At 46.5% G+C, this 25,956-nt stretch overlaps 9 protein-coding genes across 9 annotated transcripts; 2 read left to right on the top strand and 7 right to left on the bottom strand.

Annotated features, from left to right (window-relative positions):
* Positions 1–215: 215 nt before the first annotated feature.
* EYB26_003211 (uncharacterized protein) lies at positions 216–2,264 on the bottom strand (the record flags this gene model as incomplete). The annotated part of the gene is made up of 4 exons (XM_054262514.1): positions 216–382; positions 434–1,688; positions 1,741–1,817; positions 1,874–2,264. The coding sequence occupies 4 exons, from the start codon at positions 2,262–2,264 to the stop codon at positions 216–218; spliced, it is 1,890 nt and encodes a 629-aa protein (XP_054118489.1).
* A 2,819-nt stretch (positions 2,265–5,083) lies between these two features.
* EYB26_003212 (uncharacterized protein) lies at positions 5,084–10,238 on the bottom strand (the record flags this gene model as incomplete). Its single annotated transcript, XM_054262515.1, has 2 exons — positions 5,084–5,125; positions 5,193–10,238. 2 exons carry the CDS (start codon positions 10,236–10,238, stop codon positions 5,084–5,086), a joined length of 5,088 nt encoding a protein of 1,695 aa, XP_054118490.1.
* Positions 10,239–12,374: 2,136 nt separating this feature from the next.
* Positions 12,375–14,624, top strand: EYB26_003213 (uncharacterized protein; the record flags this gene model as incomplete). The annotated part of the gene is made up of 4 exons (XM_054262516.1): positions 12,375–12,512; positions 12,579–13,599; positions 13,660–13,896; positions 13,960–14,624. The coding sequence occupies 4 exons, from the start codon at positions 12,375–12,377 to the stop codon at positions 14,622–14,624; spliced, it is 2,061 nt and encodes a 686-aa protein (XP_054118491.1).
* A 227-nt stretch (positions 14,625–14,851) lies between these two features.
* On the bottom strand, positions 14,852–15,987 carry EYB26_003214 (uncharacterized protein; the record flags this gene model as incomplete). The annotated part of the gene is made up of 2 exons (XM_054262517.1): positions 14,852–14,903; positions 14,963–15,987. The coding sequence occupies 2 exons, from the start codon at positions 15,985–15,987 to the stop codon at positions 14,852–14,854; spliced, it is 1,077 nt and encodes a 358-aa protein (XP_054118492.1).
* Positions 15,988–16,355: 368 nt separating this feature from the next.
* EYB26_003215 (uncharacterized protein) lies at positions 16,356–18,417 on the top strand (the record flags this gene model as incomplete). The annotated part of the gene is made up of 2 exons (XM_054262518.1): positions 16,356–16,759; positions 16,815–18,417. 2 exons carry the CDS (start codon positions 16,356–16,358, stop codon positions 18,415–18,417), a joined length of 2,007 nt encoding a protein of 668 aa, XP_054118493.1.
* Positions 18,418–18,528: 111 nt separating this feature from the next.
* On the bottom strand, positions 18,529–20,106 carry EYB26_003216 (uncharacterized protein; the record flags this gene model as incomplete). Its single annotated transcript, XM_054262519.1, has 2 exons — positions 18,529–19,591; positions 19,727–20,106. The coding sequence occupies 2 exons, from the start codon at positions 20,104–20,106 to the stop codon at positions 18,529–18,531; spliced, it is 1,443 nt and encodes a 480-aa protein (XP_054118494.1).
* Positions 20,107–20,523: 417 nt separating this feature from the next.
* EYB26_003217 (uncharacterized protein) lies at positions 20,524–22,283 on the bottom strand (the record flags this gene model as incomplete). The annotated part of the gene is made up of 2 exons (XM_054262520.1): positions 20,524–21,201; positions 21,258–22,283. The coding sequence occupies 2 exons, from the start codon at positions 22,281–22,283 to the stop codon at positions 20,524–20,526; spliced, it is 1,704 nt and encodes a 567-aa protein (XP_054118495.1).
* A 677-nt stretch (positions 22,284–22,960) lies between these two features.
* On the bottom strand, positions 22,961–24,292 carry EYB26_003218 (uncharacterized protein; the record flags this gene model as incomplete). The annotated part of the gene is made up of 3 exons (XM_054262521.1): positions 22,961–23,726; positions 23,784–24,086; positions 24,144–24,292. The coding sequence occupies 3 exons, from the start codon at positions 24,290–24,292 to the stop codon at positions 22,961–22,963; spliced, it is 1,218 nt and encodes a 405-aa protein (XP_054118496.1).
* A 233-nt stretch (positions 24,293–24,525) lies between these two features.
* EYB26_003219 (uncharacterized protein) lies at positions 24,526–25,497 on the bottom strand (the record flags this gene model as incomplete). The annotated part of the gene is made up of 1 exon (XM_054262522.1): positions 24,526–25,497. The coding sequence occupies one exon, from the start codon at positions 25,495–25,497 to the stop codon at positions 24,526–24,528; it is 972 nt and encodes a 323-aa protein (XP_054118497.1).
* Positions 25,498–25,956: the final 459 nt, after the last annotated feature.

Raw genomic sequence — 25,956 nt, forward strand, 5'->3', positions numbered from 1 at the left:
ATATATGAAAACATTCATTGAGACATAACATAATTATCATAAAAATAAGGAGGGTATAAGATCATCAAAAGAAGCATAAGATGGCGTTGCACGAATCAAACTAATCTACCCAGTCGCTTCTTGTCATAAGCTTAGTCGTAGAGAAAAAAGTCTTAGCAAACAAATGATACAAGGAGGTTATCTTTTATTAAATAGGGGTTGTTCAAAGAAACAAATCAAGATTCGTTGAGCTTGTCGATACCCCGGTAAAATGGAGGCAATGGCTCCAATTTCTGGCGGAAGACCCAAACGCGGACATGCCAGATAGCGTTCTTGAGTTGGTACGAGGCGTGTTTCCAGGTCGGAACGGAGAAGACCTGGTCGAGTTCTTCCAAGGTGAGAGCTAGTAATCGTTAGATGTATCTTCACGTATGAGTAGAAGGAGAGGCCTTACCTTTTGTCTCGGGCAAAAAGAACAAAACAAGGAACCATCCAATAATACACCAAGCAGCATACCACCCAAAAGCGCCCTGAGGCTTGAACGACGTCAAAAGTGACGGCCAGGTAAATGACAAGATAAAGTTGAAGCACCAACATGTCGCTGTTGCCCAGGACATACCCACTTCTCGAACGTGTAATGGGAAAGCCTCGGCGGAATAAGTGAATGGGATGGGCCCTTCACCGGGAGAATAGAATATTTCAAAGAGGTACATGCCCGTCGTAACCATCGCAACACGTTTCTTGCTAAACGGATTGTCCTGCTCGATCCAGAATGAGAAACCGGTCCAGAGCAGACAGATTGCCAAAAACGGGAACGTGGTAAGGAGCAAATTTCGTCGGCCAAACGTGTCGATTGTAAATGTAGCTGGAAGGGCAAAGACCCAATTCAGGATTCCAGTGCCCATGGAGGCAAGCAGTGCGGATTGAATGGAGTAGCCCGACGTGGTGAAGATGGTGGTCGAGTAGTATGCGATGACGTTGACGCCGCAGAATTGTTGCATAAACATGACAATCCAGCTACCAATAGTTGCGCGTCGGTTACGGCCCACAGTGAAAAGTTCCATAAACATGGTGAAGAAGTTCTTGCCCTTGTTGATCTCGCGCTCAATCTGGACGAGCACGTATGCATAGTAGAGATCACGGGCAGCTTGGATGTCGTGACTTCGAAGCTTGCGGAATGATCTGAACGCCTTTTCAACCTGGTCGTGTTGAATGAGCCAACGAGGAGATTCGGGACACATGTATACTTGCACACAAACAAGAAGTGGCAAAACGACAGTAGATCCAAGCATGAGACGCCAGGAGAGATCATCGGAAAGACTCATGAATGCGACACCCATGATATTTCCCAGCATAATACCAAAAGCAGTCCACATCTGCCACATCATGACCAAGGCGCCTCGAATGGGTGCTGGGGAGCACTCCGCGGCATAGATGGGCACGGTAGATGATTTAGGGCCAATACCGAGGCCCAGGAAGAAACGAGCAATGAAGAGGTTGACCCAGGTGTTGGCAACGCCTTCCCAGATAGAGCATACAGCGGCAAAGAAGCAAGCGATGAAGATAGTACCACGACGAGCAAAGTATCGATTCAGGGGCTCTGTGAGCCAGCAGCCGAGGATGGCACAACAGAGATATGGGGCACCAACGATCAAGCCAGTGATGTCGTCCAACTGTTTTCCGGAGAATCTAGTATTAATTCCCAAGTTCTGCGTCCGTCAGCGTGTTACTCCATGGAAAGAAAAGAGTCTACAATCTTACCCTCAAGTAAATGGCTTGAGCACCGTTGTTGACTGTCTCATCCATACCTTGTACAGCAGCTGCCATCGAACACATGACTAGAATTGGGTATGTTAGAGAAGTTCTCTGATGTGAATTTAGAGCAAATACGTACTGACGAGCCAGTAGAGTTGCCATGGCTGGTGCCACTTGTGAGTGTGTTCTCGGAGGAGAATATTTTTCTCCTCATCAGTCAATTCAGTAAGATCCATAGCGGCAGCCGGGTTCTGGGAGACCAAGGCTCCCTTGCGGAAATCGTCGATATGGTCCATAAGGTTGTACTTCTGACAAAAGTCCTCAACTTCCTTCAACAGCTGGTCCCGAGGGACATTCGCCAAAGGATTCTCGAACATGACATTGAGATTGTCTGCTCGGGCGTTGTGAATATTCTCGGAATCGAGAATGCCTGGAGCTCCAATCTTGACATTTTCGGCCTGCTCACTGTCGATATAGTTGTCATCGCGGACGACCTTCTCGCTCTGCAATATCTTCTCCGATTCCGCCATTTTGTTGTGCTTTGCACAGTAACGATAAGAATAGTATCACTCAGTTGTCAAAATGTCGATCACTAATCAATTTCAAACGGTGGGTCCTACCATACCCCGAAGATGAAGAGAGGGATAAGAGATATTGTGGAAGAAGTTCCAGGCAAGTCAATGCGGGGAAGACGCACCTCTTATACTCGCATCCCAGAAGAAACATACGAGCAATAGTAATGTTATTATTCTCCGAGGAAGACAGAATTGGCCCCCTCAGGTGCCAGACTGAGGGTGGGTCTAATATCCAGGTCTAATAAGGCCCGGGGCAGAGCGTTCTCGTCTTTATTCGCCGTCGAGCAGTGAAAGCAGAAGCAGTTTCCCTAATTGGCTGTTGGACGTCACCAAGACACACTAATTGGATGGCATGCGTGATTAATTGAAAAGGAGACCAGCAACCAGGAAGGAAGTAGTACGTATCAACGAGCTACGCCCAGCGCGGACAGACCGACCCAGTCATCAGAGGAAAAATCACTGATTCGACTGGTTGTGGTGGAGCTCATAGAGACTCGTCGGTGGCTGATTCAAGTATCGGTCAGACAACGAGACACATGGCTTCGTTTAGAGATGGAGAACGGCCTCTTGACGTTGAACGGGGAATGGAGAGAGAGTCCGGCGGTGGGGAGAAGGAAGCCGCCCACGGGGATTGGCCGGGGGCGTTTTGGCATGATTCTTGTTAGGCTCACTCGGGCTTACTCTTAGGGCAGTTGCATACTACTATGTACTACGTATGTAAGTAATATCAGGTTCACTACCGATCAGCGCTAGACTACTTTCCACCAAACCAAGCCGCCGTTGAACAAGCCTTCCGTTGATCGCCACGCCACTGCGTCAGAGGCGGCCTTTGCCGTAGCGTTTTGGGCCCGATAGAGTTCAGAGTATAATACTACGTACATACTGGGAATAAACCTGCCTACTTCTTGCTCAGATGTCGAGCGTTTTGAACTGCGTTAAAAGTGTGTGAAGACAGAATTCGTGGGGTGATTCATACACCGGAGAAGGCAGGTCAACCCCAGACCCCGGTTCAGGCCTCCAGTTGCTAGTCAAGATCACTGATCAGGCTGGGATATCACTGAAAGAGTGCCCACATACTATGTTACTCCACAGCTATTATCGATGATTTGCTGCACAAACCAATGAGACCTGCCGAATGTGATTATCCCTTCTGTTTCCGGTTGTCGGTTGATACGGATACGCCGCTACTATTGGTCAGCCTGATGGCTACAAGAAGAGGACCCTTTCGTTCGGATCGGCCGGCTGCCAAGACTTGGACATTCTCCAGAGTAGCACTGCTGTTCAATGTTGGTGCAAAGGATTCAAGCCTGACTCGTAAAGCAGGAATTCCATGGTTCGGTAGTCCTTTGAGCATGCACTTTTTCGGCTGCCGGCATCCTTTGCTAGTTCCTGTCTTGTGGCAGCTCGCCATCTAATACGAGTCAGAGATGGATCCATTCTCTGACGACGACTTGATGCTGTATTAGCAACTACTAGGCTACTGGCAGACGATCCACACGTCATAGTCTAGTTTCGGCTGGTCAGGAGCTTGATACTTGACAGAGCAATTCCATGGTAGTGAGTCACATCTATCAGCGCGAGACGACAGTGTCTTATGGAGGGCCACGTTTTGGCTGATCTCTTGCATGCATGTCGGGGGTGGAACGTTCGATGTATGGAAGGAAGGGAGGAGGCTTTCTGCCTTGACGCCCGATGCCTCAGGCACACCGTCGCTCCTGCCATATCTGATCCTGTTGTTTGCTCAACACCAGGTTACCTCACAATGTAAATGTTTTATCTACAGTACCTGTCAGGCTCCCTCGATGGCGACTCGCACGCTGTGCTTCAACAGGGATAGCCGTTGCTCACCACGGAGTAATACTAGGAACAACCTGGAAACACACGCGGAAGCCATGAGCTTAAATTGAAGGCAAAGGCAGCGCTACTTACACATGCAATGTCAGAAGGTGGCTTTTATCTAGGTATACCACAGGTCTCTTTCAGATTTCAACATGCTACGTTGGAGTCAACTAAACCAAAATGCTGCCCGCATATTAGATCTTCCACTATGGTATGGTGTAGCCTGCAGGCAACAGTATCAGAGGGAGTCGGTAGTCTTAACGTGATAGCAATTTTTGCGTGGGCCGGATTACACCCTCATTCCGCAAATCTGGTCATATTCAGTCTCGTCGGCGTCTCCGAATTGAGCTATCCATTCTTAAATTGTATTGGCCACACCTTCAATGGCTCCATCAGCCGCAAGATCATATTATGGCGGAGACGTCGTTTCCCGGGCACATCAGCTCTTGAGTGTCTTAGGTGTTCTATTATGCAATCGGATCAACATTGGTGATTGTCTCAACGAGCAGTTCAGACTGGCTACTTACCTTGATATCACGATGATATCAAGTCATCCCCTCTGCTGTCAGTAGAGAAGCCTCCGTCTCTTCCAATTACGAAAGGACTATGGCGAGTGTTTTGAAGCACGTTGACTTTGCGGCGAACTATCTCATCACCAGAGGGAGATATTGCACCAGCCATCGTTGCATTAAACAAGGTCATCCATATCGTAGCATCGCCGTTCTGCTTTCTTTCAACCTTCAACAAGGAAGACTACCTCCTCTTCCATGCCTGCAAAAAGGTCACTTTCGTCTTCTAACGTCTTGTCATTTCGTTCGTCGGATATAGTGTGGTGGCCTACTCAACGATGCTTTCCAACAATACCTGGGTTCTCTGGGACAGTCGAACTTGCCTCATGTCGCTCACCCCGGCCTTCAGCTGAAGCGCTTGCTACCTCACCTTCTGCCGCTGCGTCCTTGTTTTCCTCTCGATTTATCCTATCGACTTTCATTTAGTCATCTTTCCTGGGGTTGAGAAGCTTTTTTTCAAATCAACATTACGCACCTTATATCTCCCTTCTGATCCCTTTGATCCCCCAGATGGACTGCTTTCTGCGTCATTCTTTGGTGTTGACGTTGTATTCTCCTTTTCATCTATTTTATCAGCCCATCGACTTTCGCTTAACGATTTTCCCTTGATGGTTTCCCAGGCTCCTTTCACAGCCTCAAATCTTTCTTCTTCATTACTTGGTTCCTCGGCTGGGTTGCTCCTTGCTTCAGCTTTTAAAGCCACTTCCTTCTGCTTTGCTGGTGTAGCCGGGATATTGGCGTCTACCGATTTTCCTTTTCCCTTAGCATTGGAATAGGCCTTTTCAAGGGCCTTAACAGCCGTTCCAGATGGGCTGCTTCTTGCATCTCTCGTCGGTGTCTTTGTTGATTCCTCCTGTTCCTCTGATTTAACAGCCCATCGACTTTCGCTTAATGGTGTTCCTCTGTATTTTGAAACCCCTTCTGGAACAGCTTGATGTCTGACTTCTCTGTCGTCAGATCCCTTGGCAGGATTGCTTGCTGTACCATCACGAGGCGCCTTCTGTTTCTCCGGTGTAACTAAGCTCTCCTCGTTCAAAGTTTTTTCCTTGGTAGTAGTTGAAGAGCCTTTTTTGACAGCCTCAGGTGTCTCCTCTTTCTTGCTCGACTTTTCCCCATCCGGTGGATCAGCCCATCTACTTTCACTTAACGGTGTTCCTTTGTATTTTGAAAACCCTTCTATAACAGCCTGGTGTCTAACTTCTCTATTACTTGATTCCTCAACCGGATCACTTGTTGCTTCGCTCTTTGATGCCGCATTGTCCTTGCTCTGAGCCTGTCGATTGTCACCCAACGACGGTCCTTGAGACTGCAAAGATTTCTTGGCTGTCTGGCCAGCCCCCTTTTGCTCTCCTGAAGTCTTTCTCGGACTAGTTGCTATTTGGGTTTGTGGTGCTTGACCCTTTTGTTTATCAACCAATGCACTCCAGCTCATTGATTGTCCTGTGAAAGGCAGCGGGAGAGGTCTAGTAGGCCCAGGAAGCTTGGTAATCCTAACAGCCCCAGGTGCTTTCCTTGAGTCTTCTGAAGCCTTCGCCGGATTTCTTGTTGTTTTGCTTTGTGGCGCCTTATCTGCATGTTTTGGAGCCGATTGACTACCGTTTGATGGGCTATTTTTTGAAGGTGGAGGTCGTTCCTTAACAGTTTCATCTGCTTGCTTCTGCTCTGAGTCCTTAACTGAACCGCTGCTTTCGCCTTGTGGCACCGAATCGTTCGGTATATCAGCCCATCGACTTTGGCTCAAGGACAATTGTTGCGAACTCGAAAATGAAGCAGATTTCTTTCCAGCAGTCTCATCTGCTTTCTTTTGTTCTTCTGAAGTCTTAACTGACATGCTTGTTTCAACTGGTGAAGCCACATTTCTCTGTACTTCGGGTATAGTCCTTCGTTCTTGCGTTGGCGGTTCCCCTTGGATGTTCGAAGCCCCCTGGTTTGTCTCGGTTTGGGTATTTTGGGGCACATCGACCGCAGGCACATTTCCAGGGAGACTAAGAGGAACATTCCTTTGTAGTATTTTTTCTTCATCTCTTCTCTTTTCTTCCTCTATTCTCGTTTCTTCCTCTTTTCTTCTTTTTTCTTCCTTTATTTTCCTTTCTTCTTCATCTAACTTTTCTGATAATCCAGGTATCTCTCCAAACTCTTCGAAGAGGTCGTCGTAATTATTATGAAAGTTGGATAATTCTTGCGCTTTTCCTTGCGCTTCTGCTTCCAAGTTTGCTTGCGGTTCTGGGCATACCTCTGGTAGTGGTGGTGGCTGGGTCGTAGTAAACTGAGAGGTGGGTTCTGTCATGGTCATATCGGCGAGTTGGCTCATGTCAATAATATCCTCCATCACTAACGGCTGCTGCTGCTGTTGACTTTGTTGCTGTTGGGGGCTCAACGTATCGTCCGTAGTCGGCGGCTGCAGTTGCTGCTGTGGCTGCTGTTTATGGTACGGCTTCTTTCGGGACATTGGTACTTTGATTTTGCGACCGGAAATATTGGATGGCCTAGCCTGAGAGGCAGTAGGCTGCTCGTCAGAAGTAGCTGGTGGTGAATCATCCGGTGGCTGCTGCAGTGGTGCCTGTTGATCAACGTTCACCTGTTCTGTAGTGGTGGCAGTCTGAAGCACAGGAACAGTTTGTGTGAAAGGAATAGGTTGATTGGACTGGTAGTTTTGGGAAACTGGTGTGTCTCCAGAGGGTGGACCATATGCCAAAATCGCCAGCATTTCAGGAGGTATCTCGTCTGGATCCCCAATGGCTTGATAGCGAAAAATGGGCTGGGAAACTGAGCTGTGCTGAGGAACCATTGGAGCGTTCGACAGAATCGGTGCTGGAGCCTGTTGACCAACAGTTTCGTTTGCGGTCGTGGTACTCTGCTGAGAAGGAGCAGTCTTTTGATTATCCGTGGCTGTACCCTCAAAGTTCAGTAGTTCTGTGTCTGCGCTATTAATGGGCATTCCATACCATACCAACTTTAACTCCTCCTGAATGGCAAGTATTTGATCAATTATTGGCCACTCAGTGAGTATGTCCGTTTTGCCGTGTACAGACTTGTGTAGGGTTTTCAGTCTTTTCTGAATTCCTTCCACACGGTCCAGCAATACGCTGATGCCATAACCAAGGCCTTGCTCCTTGAAGTTGTTTGCGAACTTGTCCAATTTCTGATCGCGACATTCTTGTTGATCCTCGCCGTGACTAGATTTTATAAGCAGGCTAAACTTTTCAATGAAAATTTCTTTTGTCTTCTCGACTTGGTGTTCTATTCCTTTGACTCGTTCGTCGATTTCTTCGAGTCGTTCTCCATTATTTGCTCGCGCCCCTTCGAAGAATTCTAAATTGTTCTCGACCGTCTCGATTCTAGTCTCGAACTTTTTCTCGCAGTCGGTACACTTCTCGGCCATGCTCTCTTTGATACTGTCTTCGAGATCGCCAGTATTTCCCGCAAGATTAACATCACTGCACTTGCACTCTTTGATATCAAATTTGCCAAGTTGCTCTGTAAGGTTGTCCTTTATGAACTGTTCAACAGCCTGTTTAAACCCGTTAACTTGATCAATAAGACTTTCCAGGCGAGATGACCAAGTCGGTAAATCCAGTTGTTTGAGTTCATCGTGTAGTTGGTCCTTTACCTCATCCCGATATGCGTTAATATGCGATTGGACTGTTGCGTTGGCGATATGCTGAACCCGATCATCGATTGCGCCTGTGTTGGATTCAACTTCGCTGATCTCCCGTCGTAGATCCTCCAGACTCCTTTTATTCTCGGTTTCGATTTTGTCAAGATCAATCCGTAGACTGTTCAGGCTTTCTTCATGGGTGTTGAGCTTTTTTTGATGAGCTTCATTCATTACATCCACCCGCGTATCTTGACTGGTTAACCGTTTTTCCAAATCTTGAAGGTCGGCTTCCAACCTAGAAACTGCTGAAGCATGCTTTTGCTGTACTTCTTCTTGTATATTTGGAGTCTTCTGGCTCGAATCCTGAACTTTCTCCAGCATGTTGTTGATCTTTTGTGTCATCTTGTCGAGTTTCTCAGTCATAGATTGAACATCACCTCCATTATCTAGGAGCGCCGAGATATTTTTCTGTATCTCCTGTAATTTTCTTGAAATATCCTTGATCATTTGTAATTCCTCTTGCATCTTCTTGAGTGGCTCATTCAGAGATTGGACATCGTTTCGACGAGCTGTCAACGTCAAAATGTCTTTCTGCATCTCCCCGATCTTTATTTCCAATGTTTGAAAATCGCCTCTCGTGTTGCTTACTTTTTGTATTTCTCTCTCCAAGATTTCGATTTTCAGAGTCAGTCGCTGAGTAGACTCCTGAAGACCTAGAAATTCCATTGGTGCTTCTGATACCTCGTTTAGAACTTCAAAGACTCGATTGTCCAGGGCTTTGAACTGCGGGCTGTCAACAGTCAGAGCTTTCGAGGCCTGGTGGCTCAATTTTTCGATACTTGCACCGAAGGCCTGGATCTTGCGGTCCGAATTGTTGGCTCTAACAAATTTGTTAAGGTCTTCAAACTTATCGTTCAAGGTCTTGATCTTGTCATTTGCGTTGTTGACTTTTTCAATCTTTTCTTCCAAGGCTTCAATCTTGCCATTGCTTAATTGTTCAATCTTCTCATCCACGGCTTGGATCCCGTCCTTTATGTCGTTGGTTTCGACAAGTTTGCTAATATGTTCGACCTTTGCACTCATGGACAAGATTCTACTGTTCGTATCGTCGGCTTTGACAAGTTCGTTCAGCTCTTCATAATTCCTAATCAAAGCCTGGATTTTGCTTTCCAACGTCTTCAGTTTACTTTGCACTTTGTCACTTTTTGCATTGTTCTCGTGTTGGTCAGTCGTGTATAGTTCTTTGAACCCTTCAAGCCGTGTCCGTAAATCTCCGGAAGATCGTTGCAGCTCCGAGTTGCTCTCTTGGATTCGTCTACCGATTCTTTCTTCGATATTACTCAAATTCGACATTCGACTCAAAATTTCTTCCAGGTTCGTCGATATAAGGCCATTAGCTTGCGATTGTGCTGTATTGTTCGAGTTGATTATCGAAAGAATCATTTGGAAATTGTTGAGATTTTGGTTGCCCAAGTCACCAGATCCTGAGCGAGCATCAGTCCTTGTCCGTGTTGTTGTTTTTCCTCCAAAAATGAATTGCAAACCCCGGAACGTTGTCAGGAGACATGCATACACAAGGATTCCAAAGAGCGCAAAATCCATCATTTTCTGAAACGCCTCGGGACTCGCCTGTGCTCCAACTTTCCTGGTATCAGGCGCTGCATGCCTCCACGGGGCGTTATCAAATTGAATATAAGGCGCTGGTATTTGCATATTCGAATACCAGAAGTCAGTAGCGGGGTCTTCAACTTTCGTCGACATGAGAGGATCACGGACATATGCTGGGCACGTTCCATTTGAAGTGAAATCGTGGCTATCGTTTTTCTCGGTTTGGATTGTTTGATGGTACGTTTTCCCAGGCTGGATTATTTGGTGATAGACTTCATCAAAGTTATCCACGATATAACTTAGTCCGCAGACCATGGCTGTTCCGTAAAGCGATCCTACTATACGTCCGATGGGTAGTGAGGTTGTCAGGCCAGCCATATAACGGCTAATCAAGTTTTCTGGGCCTAAGGAGGAGAAAAAAAGTATGAAAAATGTTAGGAAGAATGCCATCCTGACGTCTAGCCTTTGTGAGAAGAGGAGGGAAATGGAAATGACGAGTAATGGTGTTCCTTTACATTCGAGTTTGGTCTGTACCTAGGCAATGCGATAGCTGCAGGTGGAAGAAAAAAAAATCGAGGGTGTCTGAGTATTCAGGAAATTTGTGTTTATGGGAGGAGAAATTTCTGAAGGCAGATGCTGACCTTTTAAACATCCATAAATAGCACAAATGAGTTTTACGCCCAGAGTACGAAACGGGATTTCCCTTCATTCAGAACAATGCCTTTCAATGAATGTTGCCCGGTGCCCCAGGCTAATGAAACGTGGTGAATTATCGCCAGACCGGTTCATGGTGATGAATATTGCCCCCCCTTATTGTTTGATTCATTGTTGGCCTTTTAGAGGCCTGCAGTGAGCTCCTGACAAATCTGCACAAAGGGATTGATTGTTCGAGGGGCAGATTCGAGGAATCAAGTCTGTAAATTCTTATTGATAATCATGATTCTTCCTCTTGCCCTTTGTTCTTTGTCTGTTCATCGGATGGAGGGCATTCATGGTTGAAAGACTAGAAAGAGGAGATATGTCTTCTGCAAGTCTTTTTCTACTATATTGTAGTGAGAAGTTTCAGCAGTATCTACATATTGTTCCAACACATGCTAGGCCTTCTATTTCATTCATGATAGTCTGTTCATCAGTTTTGTTGCGCAGTCTGACACTCCTTCCCGTTTGATATCAAATATTTCCATTTTGGGTTAGACTGAAGAGAGGAGTTAGGGCATTCCCACCCAACTCGACGCTGTTGAGCACAGTTTGTACCATAGCTACGCCATTAGATCTTCATAATTGAGTTACTCGTTGGATTATTTTACCTAGATCTCATGATCATGATCTCATTTGTTGATGGTTATCAGATGCAATTTTCAATTTCGCCAACAGCCTGGTTCAATATGACGGTGTCTACTTGAGCATCATAGTTCCAAGGCCGGACACAGTCTAGGTAAGCTAGTTAACTAAGCGAGGCTTGTCAACTGCTTAGTCAATGGAATGGAACTTTTGCAGGAAGCCTCCCCTACCGAAAGACTGACACATACATACGGAGTAGTACAATGCTACATTAACTATCATACTAGGCAAGTCGATCATGCAGCCGGTCTGGTACTGGTGGAGAGTATCGGTAAACCTAAATATGCGGGGTTTGCTTCTTCGGATCTGAGACTTCATTACCAGTGCACAGAATATACATACGTAGTACATTCGGATCTGGGGGTACCTAGGTAGCCGATTCTAGATCGGCAGTAATCCATCGATAACTTTTCGCTGGGTTTCTGATCGTTAGAACTAATTGGCTAGATGTGCGGATGTTCACATGGGAATATTAGCTATATAGAATATTGACCAAGCTCTTCATTTATTTTTCTAGTGGCAGTAGGAGGCAGATGATGAAGACAGAATAATCCACTGATAATCTCACTGTTTTCTCGAACAAAAATCATATTGTATCTATCTGATTAGCTGGTAAGTGTAGCATTCTAGATCCACGACGCAAAGTAAGATATACAATAAACTCTTCAATTCAGGATCATATAACTATAATTTCCGCAAGATTACACGTGCGGGGTCATCGGGTTAATCACTTCTACTCAGATCCAGCGGGGTTCAATATTAGCTAGCTTCTTAGCCGTCATGTCTGGTTAATTAACATCACGTTGATCCGATTCGGAAAAGGTACGTACGTACTGGCAGCAGTCATCGGATGCCGCTTCGGCAGTCCTTTACAGTCTTTCAGGTAAAGAGTGCGGAGAAACCGGGGTAAAATGTGGAGTGCTTCGGCATTGGACCCTGGTTCGGATACTCGAGTCGAATACGGAGATACGTACATGTCATGGATGATATACAGAGTATTAAAAAATGTTTATATAGACCTCTGTAGAAGGGTGAAACAGATGGCTTCGTTAGAATCAACACACTCTCAGACATTTTCTCTAGGCTACCAATTTGAGAGAATTATCACCCATGACGCAAACACCTGAGATCAAAACTAGCCAAACCGATGTTCTCATCGTCGGTGCTGGGCCGGCGGGCCTCATGCTGGCTAACTGGTTGAGTCGGTGTGGCGTCAAAACTCGCATTGTGGATAAGCGCGGTACAAAGGTATAACTCCACCGTCTTAGTATCTACGGACTTATTACTTATTCTAACATTTAAAAAAAAATCCAGATCTTCAATGGCCAAGCAGATGGTCTTCAATGTCGCACTCTCGAAATCTTCGACTCCTTCGACTTCGCCCACCGTGCTTGGTGTGAATCAAATCATATGCTCGAAATCTGCTTTTGGAATCCGGACGAGAGCGGCACGATACGACGATCAGGTCGGATCCCGGATACCATTCCCGGTATCAGTCGGTTCCAGCAGGTCGTATTGCATCAGGGCCGTATTGAGCGGTTTTTCCTTGATTCTATCAAGGAGCACAGCGATATCAAGGTTGAACGTGGCGTTTTACCTACGACCTTTGACTTTGATGTCGGTAAAGCAGGGAACTTTGACGATTATCCTATTACTGTCACTTTGCAAACCTTGTCAGAGAATGAAGCCACCCCTCAACAACGGAATCAGCATCAAAAGTCCACTGATGGAAATCATACGACCGTTAGTGATGGGTTATTTCGCAGTAATCTTGCGCCTGACGACACGGACGATCTCATTAATGCGGCAAATGCTAACAAGAGCAACGACCACCACATAGAAACGGTCCAGGCAAAGTTCATGGTTGGATGCGACGGCGCACATTCATGGGTGCGACGCCAACTCGGCTTCAGTCTCCAAGGCGATTCAACAGACTATGTATGGGGAGTACTGGACATCATTCCTATTACCGACTTCCCGGATATCCGACAACGATGCGCAATCCATTCCGCAATTTCAGGTAGTGTCATGATTATTCCGCGTGAGAATAAGCTTGTTCGGCTCTATATCCAGCTGCAGACAACGGAGCATGTACAGAACAAAGGGAAAGTTGATCGGTCCGGGATTACTCCCGACATCATTCTACAATCTGCGCAGAAGATTATGCATCCCTATAAACTGGATTATTCATATTGCGACTGGTGGACGGCATATCAGATTGGTCAGCGTGTAGGCGACAATTTCTCGCTTCATGAGCGTGTGTTTTTGGCTGGTGATGCAGTGCATACGCATTCTCCAAAGGCTGGACAGGGAATGAATGTGAGCATGCAAGATAGTCAGTCATCTAGCAACCCCCCGTGCTCACTGAATTCACATATACTGACATTTATATCAGCTTATAATCTGGGCTGGAAACTCGCCCATGTAGTCAAAGGGTACAGTGATGGATCGATTTTGAAAACATATCAATCAGAAAGAAGACGAATTGCACAAGATTTGATTGCGTTCGACCATCGCTTCTCGAGGCTTTTCTCCGGTCGTCCGGCAAAGGACGTCATGGACGAAGAGGGTGTTAGCATGGAAGAGTTCAAGACGGCATTTGAAAAGGGGAATGAATTTGCTAGTGGTATTGGTATGATTTTGAACTGTCTAGCTTTTTTTTTTTCAAGGACTACCCTAATATTCATATCAACAGCGGTCAATTACGGCGCGAGTGTGATCGTTGCAAAGGAAGGAGACGCACAGGAACAAGGTGACGGCACAGATGTGATAGGAAATCAGCTCCTTCGCAGCGTGAGCAAGCCTCAGCTAGCAACAGGCATTGATATCGGAAAGCGCATGCCCAGCTTCAAAGTTCTCAACCAATCTGATGCACGCCCGTGGCATCTACAAGAACTACTAAAGAGCAATGGTCGTTGGCGACTGATCGTCTTCCCCGGCAATCTCGCGCTTCCAGGAAACATGCAGCGCATACAAAAACTAGGAGAAAGACTTGGAGCCTCGGACTCATTCATCCGTCAATATACGCCCCCTGGCCAGCCAATTGACAGTTTGATCGAGGTTCTGACTATTCATGCGGGACCGCGAACAAGCTTTGAATTACTCGATTTGCCAGAAGCGTTTCATCCGTATAATGCTAAGGAAGGCTGGGACTATTGGAAAGTCTTCGTTGATGATCAGTCCTATCATGAGGGACATGGCCAGGCTTATGTCAATTATGGCATAGATCCAAGTCGTGGTGCTAGTGTGATTGTTCGACCGGATCAGTATGTGAGTTGGGTAGGAGCAATGGATGATTATGACGAGATGGCGAAGTTTTTCTCTGGTTTTATGAGGCCGCAGGTCGCTGGATCCGCCTAGGATCAACTTGTGTATTTGACATCAGCTAGAGCATCTTTGATGAAATAGATGAATTTATTTGTATACCATGTTCGATACTAAACAGAAAACCAAAAATAACTATGTGCCGCAAGAGGCAAGAAAAGAAACTTGAAATGTTTATTTACGCCAGGGTATACCGTAATTTGGGCGCATACAGATCAAATTGCCGACATTCAAATTCACATGTTTCCTATCCTCCAGTTTGTTCATGATATCTTGCCCACTCGTTTGTTTCCGATATCAATCTTGTTTTGCAACCTATAAACGTAGTATCAGTACACATTCGTAAGATATATGGGTCAATGAAGATTACAAACCTATCGACATCCTCATCTGCCATGCTCAAAAGCTGATTCTGAACCTCCAGCTCATGATTTATAGCAATACCCAACTCTTTCTGTCGAGAGACGATCTTGAGTAATTCTTGGACACTCTTATCTTGAGAGTCGATAGTCTGCTTCTGGAGTTGTAAGACTCCCTGGTTATCCAATTCGCGCGTCTTATCCGTCTCTTTTCCAAGAACTCGGCCGCCTAGGCGGGGTTTTGCACTACTCATGAGTTTATCCTTATCCTGTATTGAGGCCACTACGGTGTCCAATTTACTCTTCTGCAGCATCGCATTATGTAAGTTCTCCAGGCCATCTTTTTCCTTCTTTGCGTTTGCCAGGAGATCCTTTCGTCGTCTGATTTCGCCCTCTCCAAGACCACTGCCAGCCCAATTATCGTTTCCAGGGTTCTTCAACCCCTCTTCAAGTGCTGTGGCCATTGACCCAGCCTTAGCCAAACTCGACTTGGCGTGTGCAGAGCTTTCATGTTGTTTTTGAGGAGTCGTGGCCTGATCTCGTCTCGTCAGATGCAGCCGAGCGTCGTGTAAATGGGATTTCATTTCGCGATGGCAATCCAGCCACAACACTGGGTCCGTTATCGGCGCAGATCCCAGGCCACCGGGGCTAGTGACTGCTTTATGTAACCTTGCAGATGAGGTATTATCGCCCGCAGATGCCTGTATAGGCAGATTCAAAAACGACCGCCATACGCTCGTGTTCCGCCATCGTTGGTCTTCCGCGTTGTTGATTGCTTGTAGGTATTTCTCCAGACCTTGCCGCCGTTCTTCCCTCAGCTTCTCATTTGAATTTGTATTATGGATCCATGATTTTTTCGGGAGCGGTACAGGAGGTTGAATGCCGACTTGGTTGACTAGATCATCGTGGAAGGTCGAGAATTCAGAGTAACGTTTCTGGACGACGAGCGACCGGAGAGGCAACCGGACGGTTATGTTGTAAGTCGTATAGTCTCCCGTCAGAGTGGCTGTCGGGATGGTAATTTCGACGTTCGGCGGCATGATCAACAAATCGTATAACAAGCTTCATAAACTTGTACTGTAGATAATCAATGTAAAGAGTGAAAGTGAGGATGAGGGAGAGTTTGCCTGAGATGAAGTTAAGCTCTTATCTACACAGAGACCCGCTTTTCTATGACGCACCCGGTGGCTTAGATGGGCCAATGGTCTGCCGAGGTACATCTTTATTTACACTTCACCCTTCTCAGATGATACAGATAATTGGGCCGTTCTTGTGCAAATACGAGGTTTTCTCGCGATTTACTAAGGATATAGTATGTTCTGAGCTTATAGAAGTGCAAGGCAGATATCACAGTGGCATCATCACATGACAGCCGATCAGAGGACCGACGGGGTCCATCAAGTTGATCATGCACCGTCCAGTGCAACTACATGACCCAGTGTCTCCTACAAGCAACCAAAACTCGCCATTACATATGGAATCATCGAGTGTATCATTAGCTGAACACAAATCCTATGAGGGACAGCCAAGCCCAGCCCGAAACCCACCTCCACTTCCACCCCGAAAGGATGCAAGCTCTTCCAGTATGTCTTTGGGCCCGTCAGAGACCCCTCAAGACGGAAGACGGAAGCTATTACTGATATATATTCACGGCTTCATGGGTGCTGAAGACAGCTTTCGTGAATTTCCAGCTCATGTGCACAATTTAATTTCCAACACTCTAGCAGATTCGCATGTGATATATTCAAAGATATATCCACGATATAAATCCCGGCGCGCCATGACCGCTGCTCGAGATGAGTTTAGCGAATGGTTGGTCAATAGTTCTTATATTAATATTCGAAGCCGGACTGATCTTCGATGACAGGTTGATACCGCACGAGTCGGACCAAACCGATGTTATCTTACTAGGACACAGTTTGGGTGGTATCCTAGCCGCAGAGGTAGCTCTTACCGAGACCGACGATGCAAACAACTCTACTAGACATAGACATCGCATGCTCGGAACAATAAACTTCGATGTACCTTTCCTCGGTATGCATCCGAGTGTCGTTGGTACTGGAATCTCTAGTCTATTTCAACCGAGGCGTGTGGAAGATTTGTCCCAGGAGGACCTAAGTCAAACACCGTCTCTTAAATCGCCAGAAATCCCTTCAAGTGACCAAAGTCCTCAATATCCGATCGAGTCAACCGCATCTTCGTGGTATGAGCAAAAGCCGGACCCGAATTTCGACCCTCCTTTCGTGAATGATGTTCATCGCGTGAAACGTAACCAGTTAGATGGTGCCCTGAACTTTCTCAAGAAGAATTCAGGCAATTTGAGAACTGCAGTTAAGGAATATGCTAGCTCTTACTTCGAATTCGGCGGCTGTCTAGCCGATTATTCGGGGCTTCATAGGCGATATGCGTTGTTGAAAGAGTTGGATGGCATAGACGATCTAGAGCCGAAGATAGATAAGCAAGGTCGATTGCAACGACGAATCAGATTTGTGAATTATTACACCGCGAGTCCGGGATTCCCGAAGAAGTCTCCCTCGGAGAGCCTTCAGAGTAAGACTCCCGCAGACAAGTCGCCGTCGAGTGGAACAATTGCCACGGACTCAATTGAAAATCTGACCAAGCTTCCTAGCCCTGTACTGTCAGCTGAGAGTATTGACAATTCCAGCGATGATTATCTGACCGAAGTTGAGCCATCGCCCATGGAGGAATCACCTTCACAAAGACAATCGTTTGACGCTGTGTCTGAACTGTCAGTGGACATTGAGGACAACAAAATCGATAAAGATAAAGTCGAGAATGATTACACAGCCCTGCTTAAATCCCTTCCCCCTTTGCCGGCAATACCGTCCAAACCACCAACCTTCGACCCATCCAAGTATGCCAACAAAGATATACTCAAACAGGCACAAAAGGAACATGCACGTCAAGTCAAGCTCCACGGACGATCCCTAAAAGAGCACAACACAACCATTAAAGAGCGCGAAAAACTTGCGCAGAAACTGAGTAAGAAGGGAAAGAAATCAGAATCAAATTCCCTACGATCAGAGAGCAGAGGGGATCTAGACAATAGCGTCCTTTCATACAATGACCATGACGTTGAAGACAGCATATCATCAACATCGCAATTAGAGTTAACCGAAATCGAAACCGAAATCAATACCATATCACCTCCCTACATACATGAGCCACCTTCATCCTCATCACCAGCAACGCCAACATCAACCAAACCACCAAAAGACCGCGTATTCTGCGCACTACCGCCCCATACAACAAAAAACTCAACTGACCCGCTATGGGTCCGCATTTTCATGCCCGATATCGACCAGGTCATCGCTCATCAATCGATCTTCTTACCAAATGGATTGTATTATGAGTGGTTGGTGAATGATACTGCGGCTAGGATTGAGAAATGGGTTCAAGATGATTGTACTCGGCGAGCGATTTGGGAACAGCTTGGGGAGGTGCCGTGACCTAAAGAGGACCATGATGATTGACGATATTATGGCTTTGCATTCTACGCTATTATACTTGTTTTGGGTATCACTACAAGATTTGTCACTATTATACATCCTTCATCCGCTCTAATTCCAGATATCTCTTTGGTGTAAAAGGTCCTTTTGTCCATAAAACTCGCCCACGATGGTAATAATCATATCCAGGAGAATGCGAGACTGCTCTTCTCCACTCACTGCGATAGTGGGCAATGACTCTTTGGTGGTATTCTCCGGGGTAGACGTTGTCTCTAACTCGTCGCCCATAGCTGTTTCAGGTGGAGAAGAAGTATTCCTTCTCCGTCTTTCATATTCCTCTTCTTCGCTCTCTTGTTCAAGAAACCGAGACTGTAAGCGCAGTTTTGCTGCCTCAAGGGCTTCACTTTCCTGCATTTCAGCTGATTCCAAGCCCTCAACTGCAGTCATCATCTCTTCCTCGTCGTCACTAGACTCCTTATCCTCTATATCAGATTCCAAAGCGTCAGCACCTTCAGCAGAAAGGCTCTTGTTTCTATTCACTTTCTTCAAGATATTAAGCGCCTTCCTCCCAAACACTCTCAATTCACCAACCTCTTCGCTGCCTAATTCGCCCACATCTCGACATCGACCCAACAAACCCCATGCCCATGCACCAATACGTCGTAACTGACATGCATCGTTATCCTTGACGCACTTGCTCATCACAGTCCCCAAGAGCCGGAGAACCCCGAGAGTAGATTCCATATCCATACAAGCTAACTGTGCCATTTGTGGCTCGGTGGTGTATAGCAAGTGCGTCCATGCTAATCGGGCACCCTTGACATGGAATGGGAGAGTGATGGGGTGACTTTCGTCAAGACCGGCGATCGTCGTGGCGGGAGGGGAACATCGTAATGTTGTTCGGAGGAGAATAAAGCGATGCTTTAATAGGTTGTAGTATGATGATTGAGCGTCTCGCTTTTCTTCGATGTCAAGTTCGGTGGGTTCTTTGGAGGTGGATGTAGCTATCACCACGCCATCAATGACGACGTAACCGGTCTCTGTTTGGACTTGCTCGGTTTCTTCTTTCGTTGTTCCATGTTGATCCAGTGCTTCATTGGCTTGTTTTATTTCCTTTTGTTCCGTCTTGGGCTTCGGCGCAACAAATAGTGCAGGTAAGGAATTTGCTTCCGACCTACAGCAACAGTGAACACGATCTTATTAGCTCAAGATCAAACTCATACACAGCTAGAGAGAAACCAAGGGGGAAAGGATACAAGCACTTAGCCTATTGCCTGAAATTTCTTGATAAAAACGGGTTGGAACTTACCGAACTAAGCGTAGATATTCCAAACCATCCTCCGGCGGCCCATATAGAAGCTCATCGGAGCCTGCATCATCCAGACCAGGAAAGGCACTTCTTTGCCCGTAGGCGGGATCTACCCGGGGCTGTTGATTGTAACGTTGACGGCCACTCTGTTTATTTGATGTTGTAACATTTTTGCTATTGGTCTCTTGGTTTATTTCGTTTTCGGACGCGTCCCCGACGTCGTCTTCGAGCTCGTTTCTCGTTAGTTCAGGTCGGGCCACTGGACGCGAATGCACAGAGTCGTCTAGGTCATCGTATGATATTTGTTGTCGCGCGCGTTTTGCATAAAAGTTGTGATCACCGTCTCTCGGCTCAGACTCTGTCTTGCGTTTTTCTGACATCTTCTGATGGTCGGAGTAGGCGGGCGAGAACTTGGGGAAAGTTCGGTCAAGTAGATAAAAGTTGGAGTAGACCACCGGCGGTCCCGAAACGCAAGAAACTTCAAAGCATAATATTATTTGGTTTGAATAGCAATGCTCGCTCGTATATTATCCCCTTGTAGCGATACGTGTATGGTCGGTGAAAGTATCAAAGATGGCGGAGGTCTACAAATCTTACAGCTGTGTCTTATCGATATGAAGGCAGTCCCGTACCTAACCAAACGCGGAATAGCGTCATTGACCTCAAAAAGCTAGAGCTACAGCTTAAGTCAACCAATGAGGAGCGAAAATTTTTTCTAAGTAAGCACAGCTAACATTCAAGAGTCATATTCCTTTTGTACTTGTTACTTCGTCTCATACATGTAAAAATGAACACGCTTATGGTCGCAAGCGCTGAGGATCACGAGGGAACAGAGTCGCCAAACGAACGTTTGGTAGACCCAAGAAGAACATGACAATACGATTCAAACCAAGACCACCACCAGCATGTGGAGGGCAACCCTGTCGGAAAGCATTCAAATAATCCTCAAAACCTTCCGTCTTGGGGTCAACACCCTTCTTGATCATGCTCTCTTCCAACTCCTTGACGTCGTTGATACGTTGGGCTCCTGACATGATCTCTTCACCACGCATGAAGAAATCATATGAGTGGGAGAATGTGGGATCTTCGGGGTCTGCTTTAGTGTAGAATGGTCGAACTGCCATAGGGAATCTGTCGAGCACGTAAAAGTCGGTGTCGTACTTCTCGCGGATGATCTGTCCCAACTTCTTCTCCATAGCGGTGGTGAAGTCGTTCTCGAATGCCTCTTGTTCAGAGGTGTCGACGCCAGCTTCTTTCAACAATGCGACACCATCCATATAGTTCAACCGGAGAGCCTTGCCGTCTTTGGGCAACTTGAAGTCGCCGGCTTTGGGGTAAGATTTTTGGATAACGGCAATCTCGTCCTTGTAACGCTCCTTGAGCTCGGTGAGGATGAACACGAGCAGTTCTTCAGCAAAGTCAAGCACCTCGTGATAGTGATGTCTGAAAGTCTTTTCGAAATCGAGACCAGTGAACTATATGAAGTGTCAACAACCGAACCATGACTCAAAAAAGGGCTCTTGTGGCTTACCTCTGTCAAGTGACGGTGCGTATTACTATTTTCAGCACGGAACACAGGACCAACTTCAAAAACGCTCTCCATATCACCAGCAATAGCCATTTGCTTCATCAGCTGAGGGCTCTGAGCAAGGTAACCCTTCTTATTGAAGTACTTGACTTCGAAAACTTCACTTCCACCTTCCGTTGACGATCCACTCAGTTTCGATGAGAATATCCAGCGTGCACCACTCTTCAGCATAAACTCCGTGAACAATTGCGCAACTCCGCTAGAAATCCATGTAATGGCTTGACTGGTCTCTGTTTGCAGGTCGAGCACACGGTTGTCCAAACGCGTCTTGAGTGTGACGATAGGAGTACCTTCAGCGTCGAGTTCGGGTTCACCTTCAATGCCATCGGTAAGTGGTGGTGGTCTTTCGGCATCCTTGACTTGCATTGGGAGCACTTGGGCTGCTTCCGCGATCATGTAGATCTTTGTGATTTGAAGTTCCAACTCAGTCAGAGTAGCAGATGCGATAGGAACAGCGGGCTTCTTGGCCACACCGGTGACTTGCACGATAGAGTTGACGTTGAGACCAGTAGTCCATTTCACCATCTGCCTTGACACAGGTCCCTCTGCAGGTGCTGCAATGACTGTCTGAAGCTTCTTTCCTTTCTGTCTAAGCATGAGGAAACCAAGTTTGGCGCTCTGTGACCGGGTGTTGTCGACACGAGCGACAACAGTAACCTCCTTCTCATAGTGTTCTTCTCCCAGCTTCGAAAAGTCGATCACTGGCACAAGATCTTCGTTTTCTGGGAGCTTGCCATACAATCCAACAGCAGTGTCTGCTGCTGCGCTGGCTGCCTTTTGTGCTTGTTCCTGAGCTGCGCGAGCTGCTGCTTTTTCGGCTTTGGCTTTTTCCTTGGCGGCTTTCTTCAATGCACTTTTACTAGGAGCGGCGGCGCCTCCTTCTGCGGCCGGTGCAGCATTCTCGGTTGCTGGAGCAGCTTCTGAGCTCTCCTCGGGCTTCGGTCGAATGGGGAGGGTTGAGTCAGCCATGTTCAGCTGTTTTCGTTGGGACGTCACTATAAGCCGAGAAAAAGTGAGGCTTTGCCAAAATGTAGGTTAATATGACGGAGAAATCAGTTTGAATATATAAATGAAACGAATTGGCTGGCTTGTAGTGACTCACAGTAAAAATGCAATATCTTATGATTCATAAATCCTTTGGCTCAAAACTTCTCTACCCTATCCTATCCACCCCGCTGTCCGGGATGGCCCCTCCTTAACCCAGCCCTAAGCCCTAAGTCCTTTTTCGTACATCACGTGTGCTTCTCCTGATACTTGTTTACTGTTGTAACGAAGAATGTGTAAATTTTCATGGTCAACATTGAAAAACCTAAACAATAGATTTTGGTTTCTCTCATTTAGCTATTGGAGTCGACTTTTACAGGTGGGTGGCCTGGTAGGCACCATAGTTGACGGACACTACCTTTCCCTTAAAACAATGTTGATTTCATTTCTATTAACTAGTCTATACAAGTAGATATACAAGCGCTAGTACTATTTAAGTCTTGACATACATCGTACATATGTAGACTTCTAGGTAAAGGGTTTGCAAAGCTGGTATCTATATACAATTTCATCCGTTCAGTAATCGGATGCCATAAACTAGAGTCTCAAGATATAAGAACATGCCCACTGAGGATATTCAACAGCGACGGTCGTAAACATAATTAATGTTCTGAGGCCTTGAGAGCCCACTCCACGGCGTGCTTCACATCATCCGCAATCGTTGTCGGTTGATATGCGGGAGTGCCACCACTGTACACGCCCGTTCGCACAAGGATAGAATGCCATTTGCTGCCATACTCGCTATTATAGGTGTTGGCTCCACGAATATCAGACTCCGGGTTGTCGCCAATCATGAAAACGTTCCTTATTGGAGGTAGGCCTTCATGATCAAATATCTTTGACCGATTTCGCAATAACTGATTCTCTGCGAATCGATACGTAAGTGCATATGGCTTTCCAACCACAGTTTTGATTAGTTCAACCCCTTGAGTTGGTCCACCGGTTACGGCGGCCCAAGTTCCTTCCAGAGCTTCGCGGAATCCTCCTTGACCAAGTCTTGGAAGATGATAGCTTGCTGCCCACCATAAATCTGGATTCGAGAAGTATAACGGAGGTTGGCCGTCTTGCTGATATCCGCGGTTTGGTAGCTCGGGTTTCCCGTTCTTATCAGATAGTGTTCCCATGATACCCTGCGAAGATAAGAGGATATCTATAATAACCTGGATATCAAGACCCCAATCTCGTGGGTCATTGAACACAAACATTGCATCAATCTTGAGACTTTTTAAAGGATCCGCTGGGTCAATTGGTCTGGGTAGAGGTCGTGCAAATGACTTGTAATAGTCTTTGAAGTTTTTCGCAAATGGCCAGATACCGGGATATGCATTGAGGATATCGCCCGGCGTCACGACTGATTTGAATCCATATCTGCAGAGAATAATTAGACAAATATATCCATTTCCTAGTCAGCGACCATTGGCATACTTCTCGGCGACTAAGCGGCAATTGTCACCATCACCGCCTGCAACCAAGATGGTCTTATGTTCCAATGCTTCCTGTCCAAATGCTCCATTGACCAACTCAGCGAATGGTGAGTGACTTTGAATAATAACGCTCGGATCTAGGGTGATATTCAGTTTCTCGCTGATCTCGGCAACTCTCTCGGTCTCATGTTTTCCGCCGCCATTTGTCAACAGGATAAAGGGAATGCCGCGTTCTTGAAGGGTACGAAGGGCGTCCGAAGCACCGGGTATAGGTTTGGAGGAACGAAGAAGGACACCGTCAATGCTAAATTGATAATAAAAATCAGCAGCAGTTCATTATACAAATCACAGGGAAACCTACTCAAAAGCAAAGGCGATATCGGGGGCTTCTGTAGCAGACGTCAAGAAGCCACGGAGGCTTTGGAGGGGCCGCGAGGCACGTATCCTCAAACCGGCATTATAGCGAGATTGCGAAAGGAAAGTGGATCGTGGTAAGCGATTCAGGGGCATCTTCCGTCAGTCGTTCTTTGCGGGATGCGTGCTTTGTGTTCGCATTGAGTCAGAGTTGATGGATAGCCGCGGGACATACGTAGGAGCTATCGGTACTACGGTGGCCCCACACGGCTTACATGGGAGCTTACTCTTAGCTTCACTACGACATCATATCAACTATCTGTCCTATTCAACCTACTCAACTACATAGTGCTACCATGTACACAATTGAGACCGTATATAAAAATAAACTACTCATCAGCAATCTGTTGAACTCTGTCCTTACACAACTCTTTAGCCCCAGCTAAATATGAACCATTTTTGATGTCATCGAGAATTCCCAGCTCACAGGACTCCCATCCCAATGTCTGAACTGCTTTGGCACTGGACGCACGATTGACTGCGCTAAGGAATTTACTAAAGAAAGGACCAAACTTTGCCACCGCTTCATCGAACTTGAGGAATGTCACGGGCAAGTTGAGGATCGATCCCATTGCCTGTGCAAGGTGCAACGCTGTGACATTCGTGGATGATGTACAGTTAAATACATCTCCAGCGCCTGCCTTTTTGGCCGCCAGAAGGTACATCCGCGCTGCATCATCAACGTGGATAGTCGATGTTCTTGCACTCCCATCATCGATGCATGTAACTTCGCCGTTGCGGGCATGCATCTGCATGAACAATCGTACACCACTTCCTCCTCGTCCATAAACATATGGTGCTAGACGAATTGAAATGACGCGAACACTCTTTTCCCGAGCCCATGTCATAGCATGAGCCTCGGCCTTCCATCGTTGATTTACTGGGTTTTTCTGTAGCGGTGACGTCTCGGTAGTCTCTTCACCGTTGGGATTGGCTTCGACCAACAAAGAACCAGAAGTTACCAGTAGAGGTTTATTTGTTCCCCGAACTACCTCACAGATTGCATCGACCGCAGTTGCATCAACACACAGTCCTGCGCTATAGTCCGGATTCCTGGTCATAACATCGGCGAGGTGAATGATAATTTGGGCATTGGCACTTTCACGGCGCAGTACGTCGAGAGCCTCGAGATCTCCGCGAACCGGAACGGCTCCTAGGCCTTTCAGTTTTGCGTCATTGGCCTCTGTGCGGGAAAGACCGTGGACTTTGTATCCCTGGGCGATGGCGAGTTCTGTGATTACGCTGCCGAGGTACCCACTGGCGCCGGTCATAAAGATGCGGGCTTTCGTCGATTCGGCCATGTTGTCAAGGAAAAATGCTTGGTCTTTATGGTTTGAATGAATAAAACAATGGTGCTATATTCTTCTGGGGGCTTTACTTTGGCATTTATACTAAGGTGTCAACACGGATTTCGGAATTCAGTTTGTCTAGTGTATTAAACATTCAAGCCATCCAAACTTTGCGAACTTGCATATGAGAATGGGTTCGCATACCTTCTACTCGTGGTATAACTTTCTCATTAGGACAAAGGAGTTAAGGTTATTCACTGACGGAGACGCGGAGATAAGGGTTTTCGCCATTGGAGAATCAAGATGCTATCTGAGGACTATAAATTAGTGTTCACTTATTATTATCACTCGTATCGCTCGATCTGGCAACATGTACACTGCCATTATGATATACAACATGAACGGAATTCGGGGAAGATCCTGTCCTGTTTCACCGACCTATACGGTTGGATTCAGGGACTAGGACTCCAT

Source organism: Talaromyces marneffei, chromosome 2 (genome assembly GCF_009556855.1).
Source record: "Talaromyces marneffei chromosome 2, complete sequence".
NCBI lineage: Eukaryota > Fungi > Ascomycota > Eurotiomycetes > Eurotiales > Trichocomaceae > Talaromyces > Talaromyces marneffei.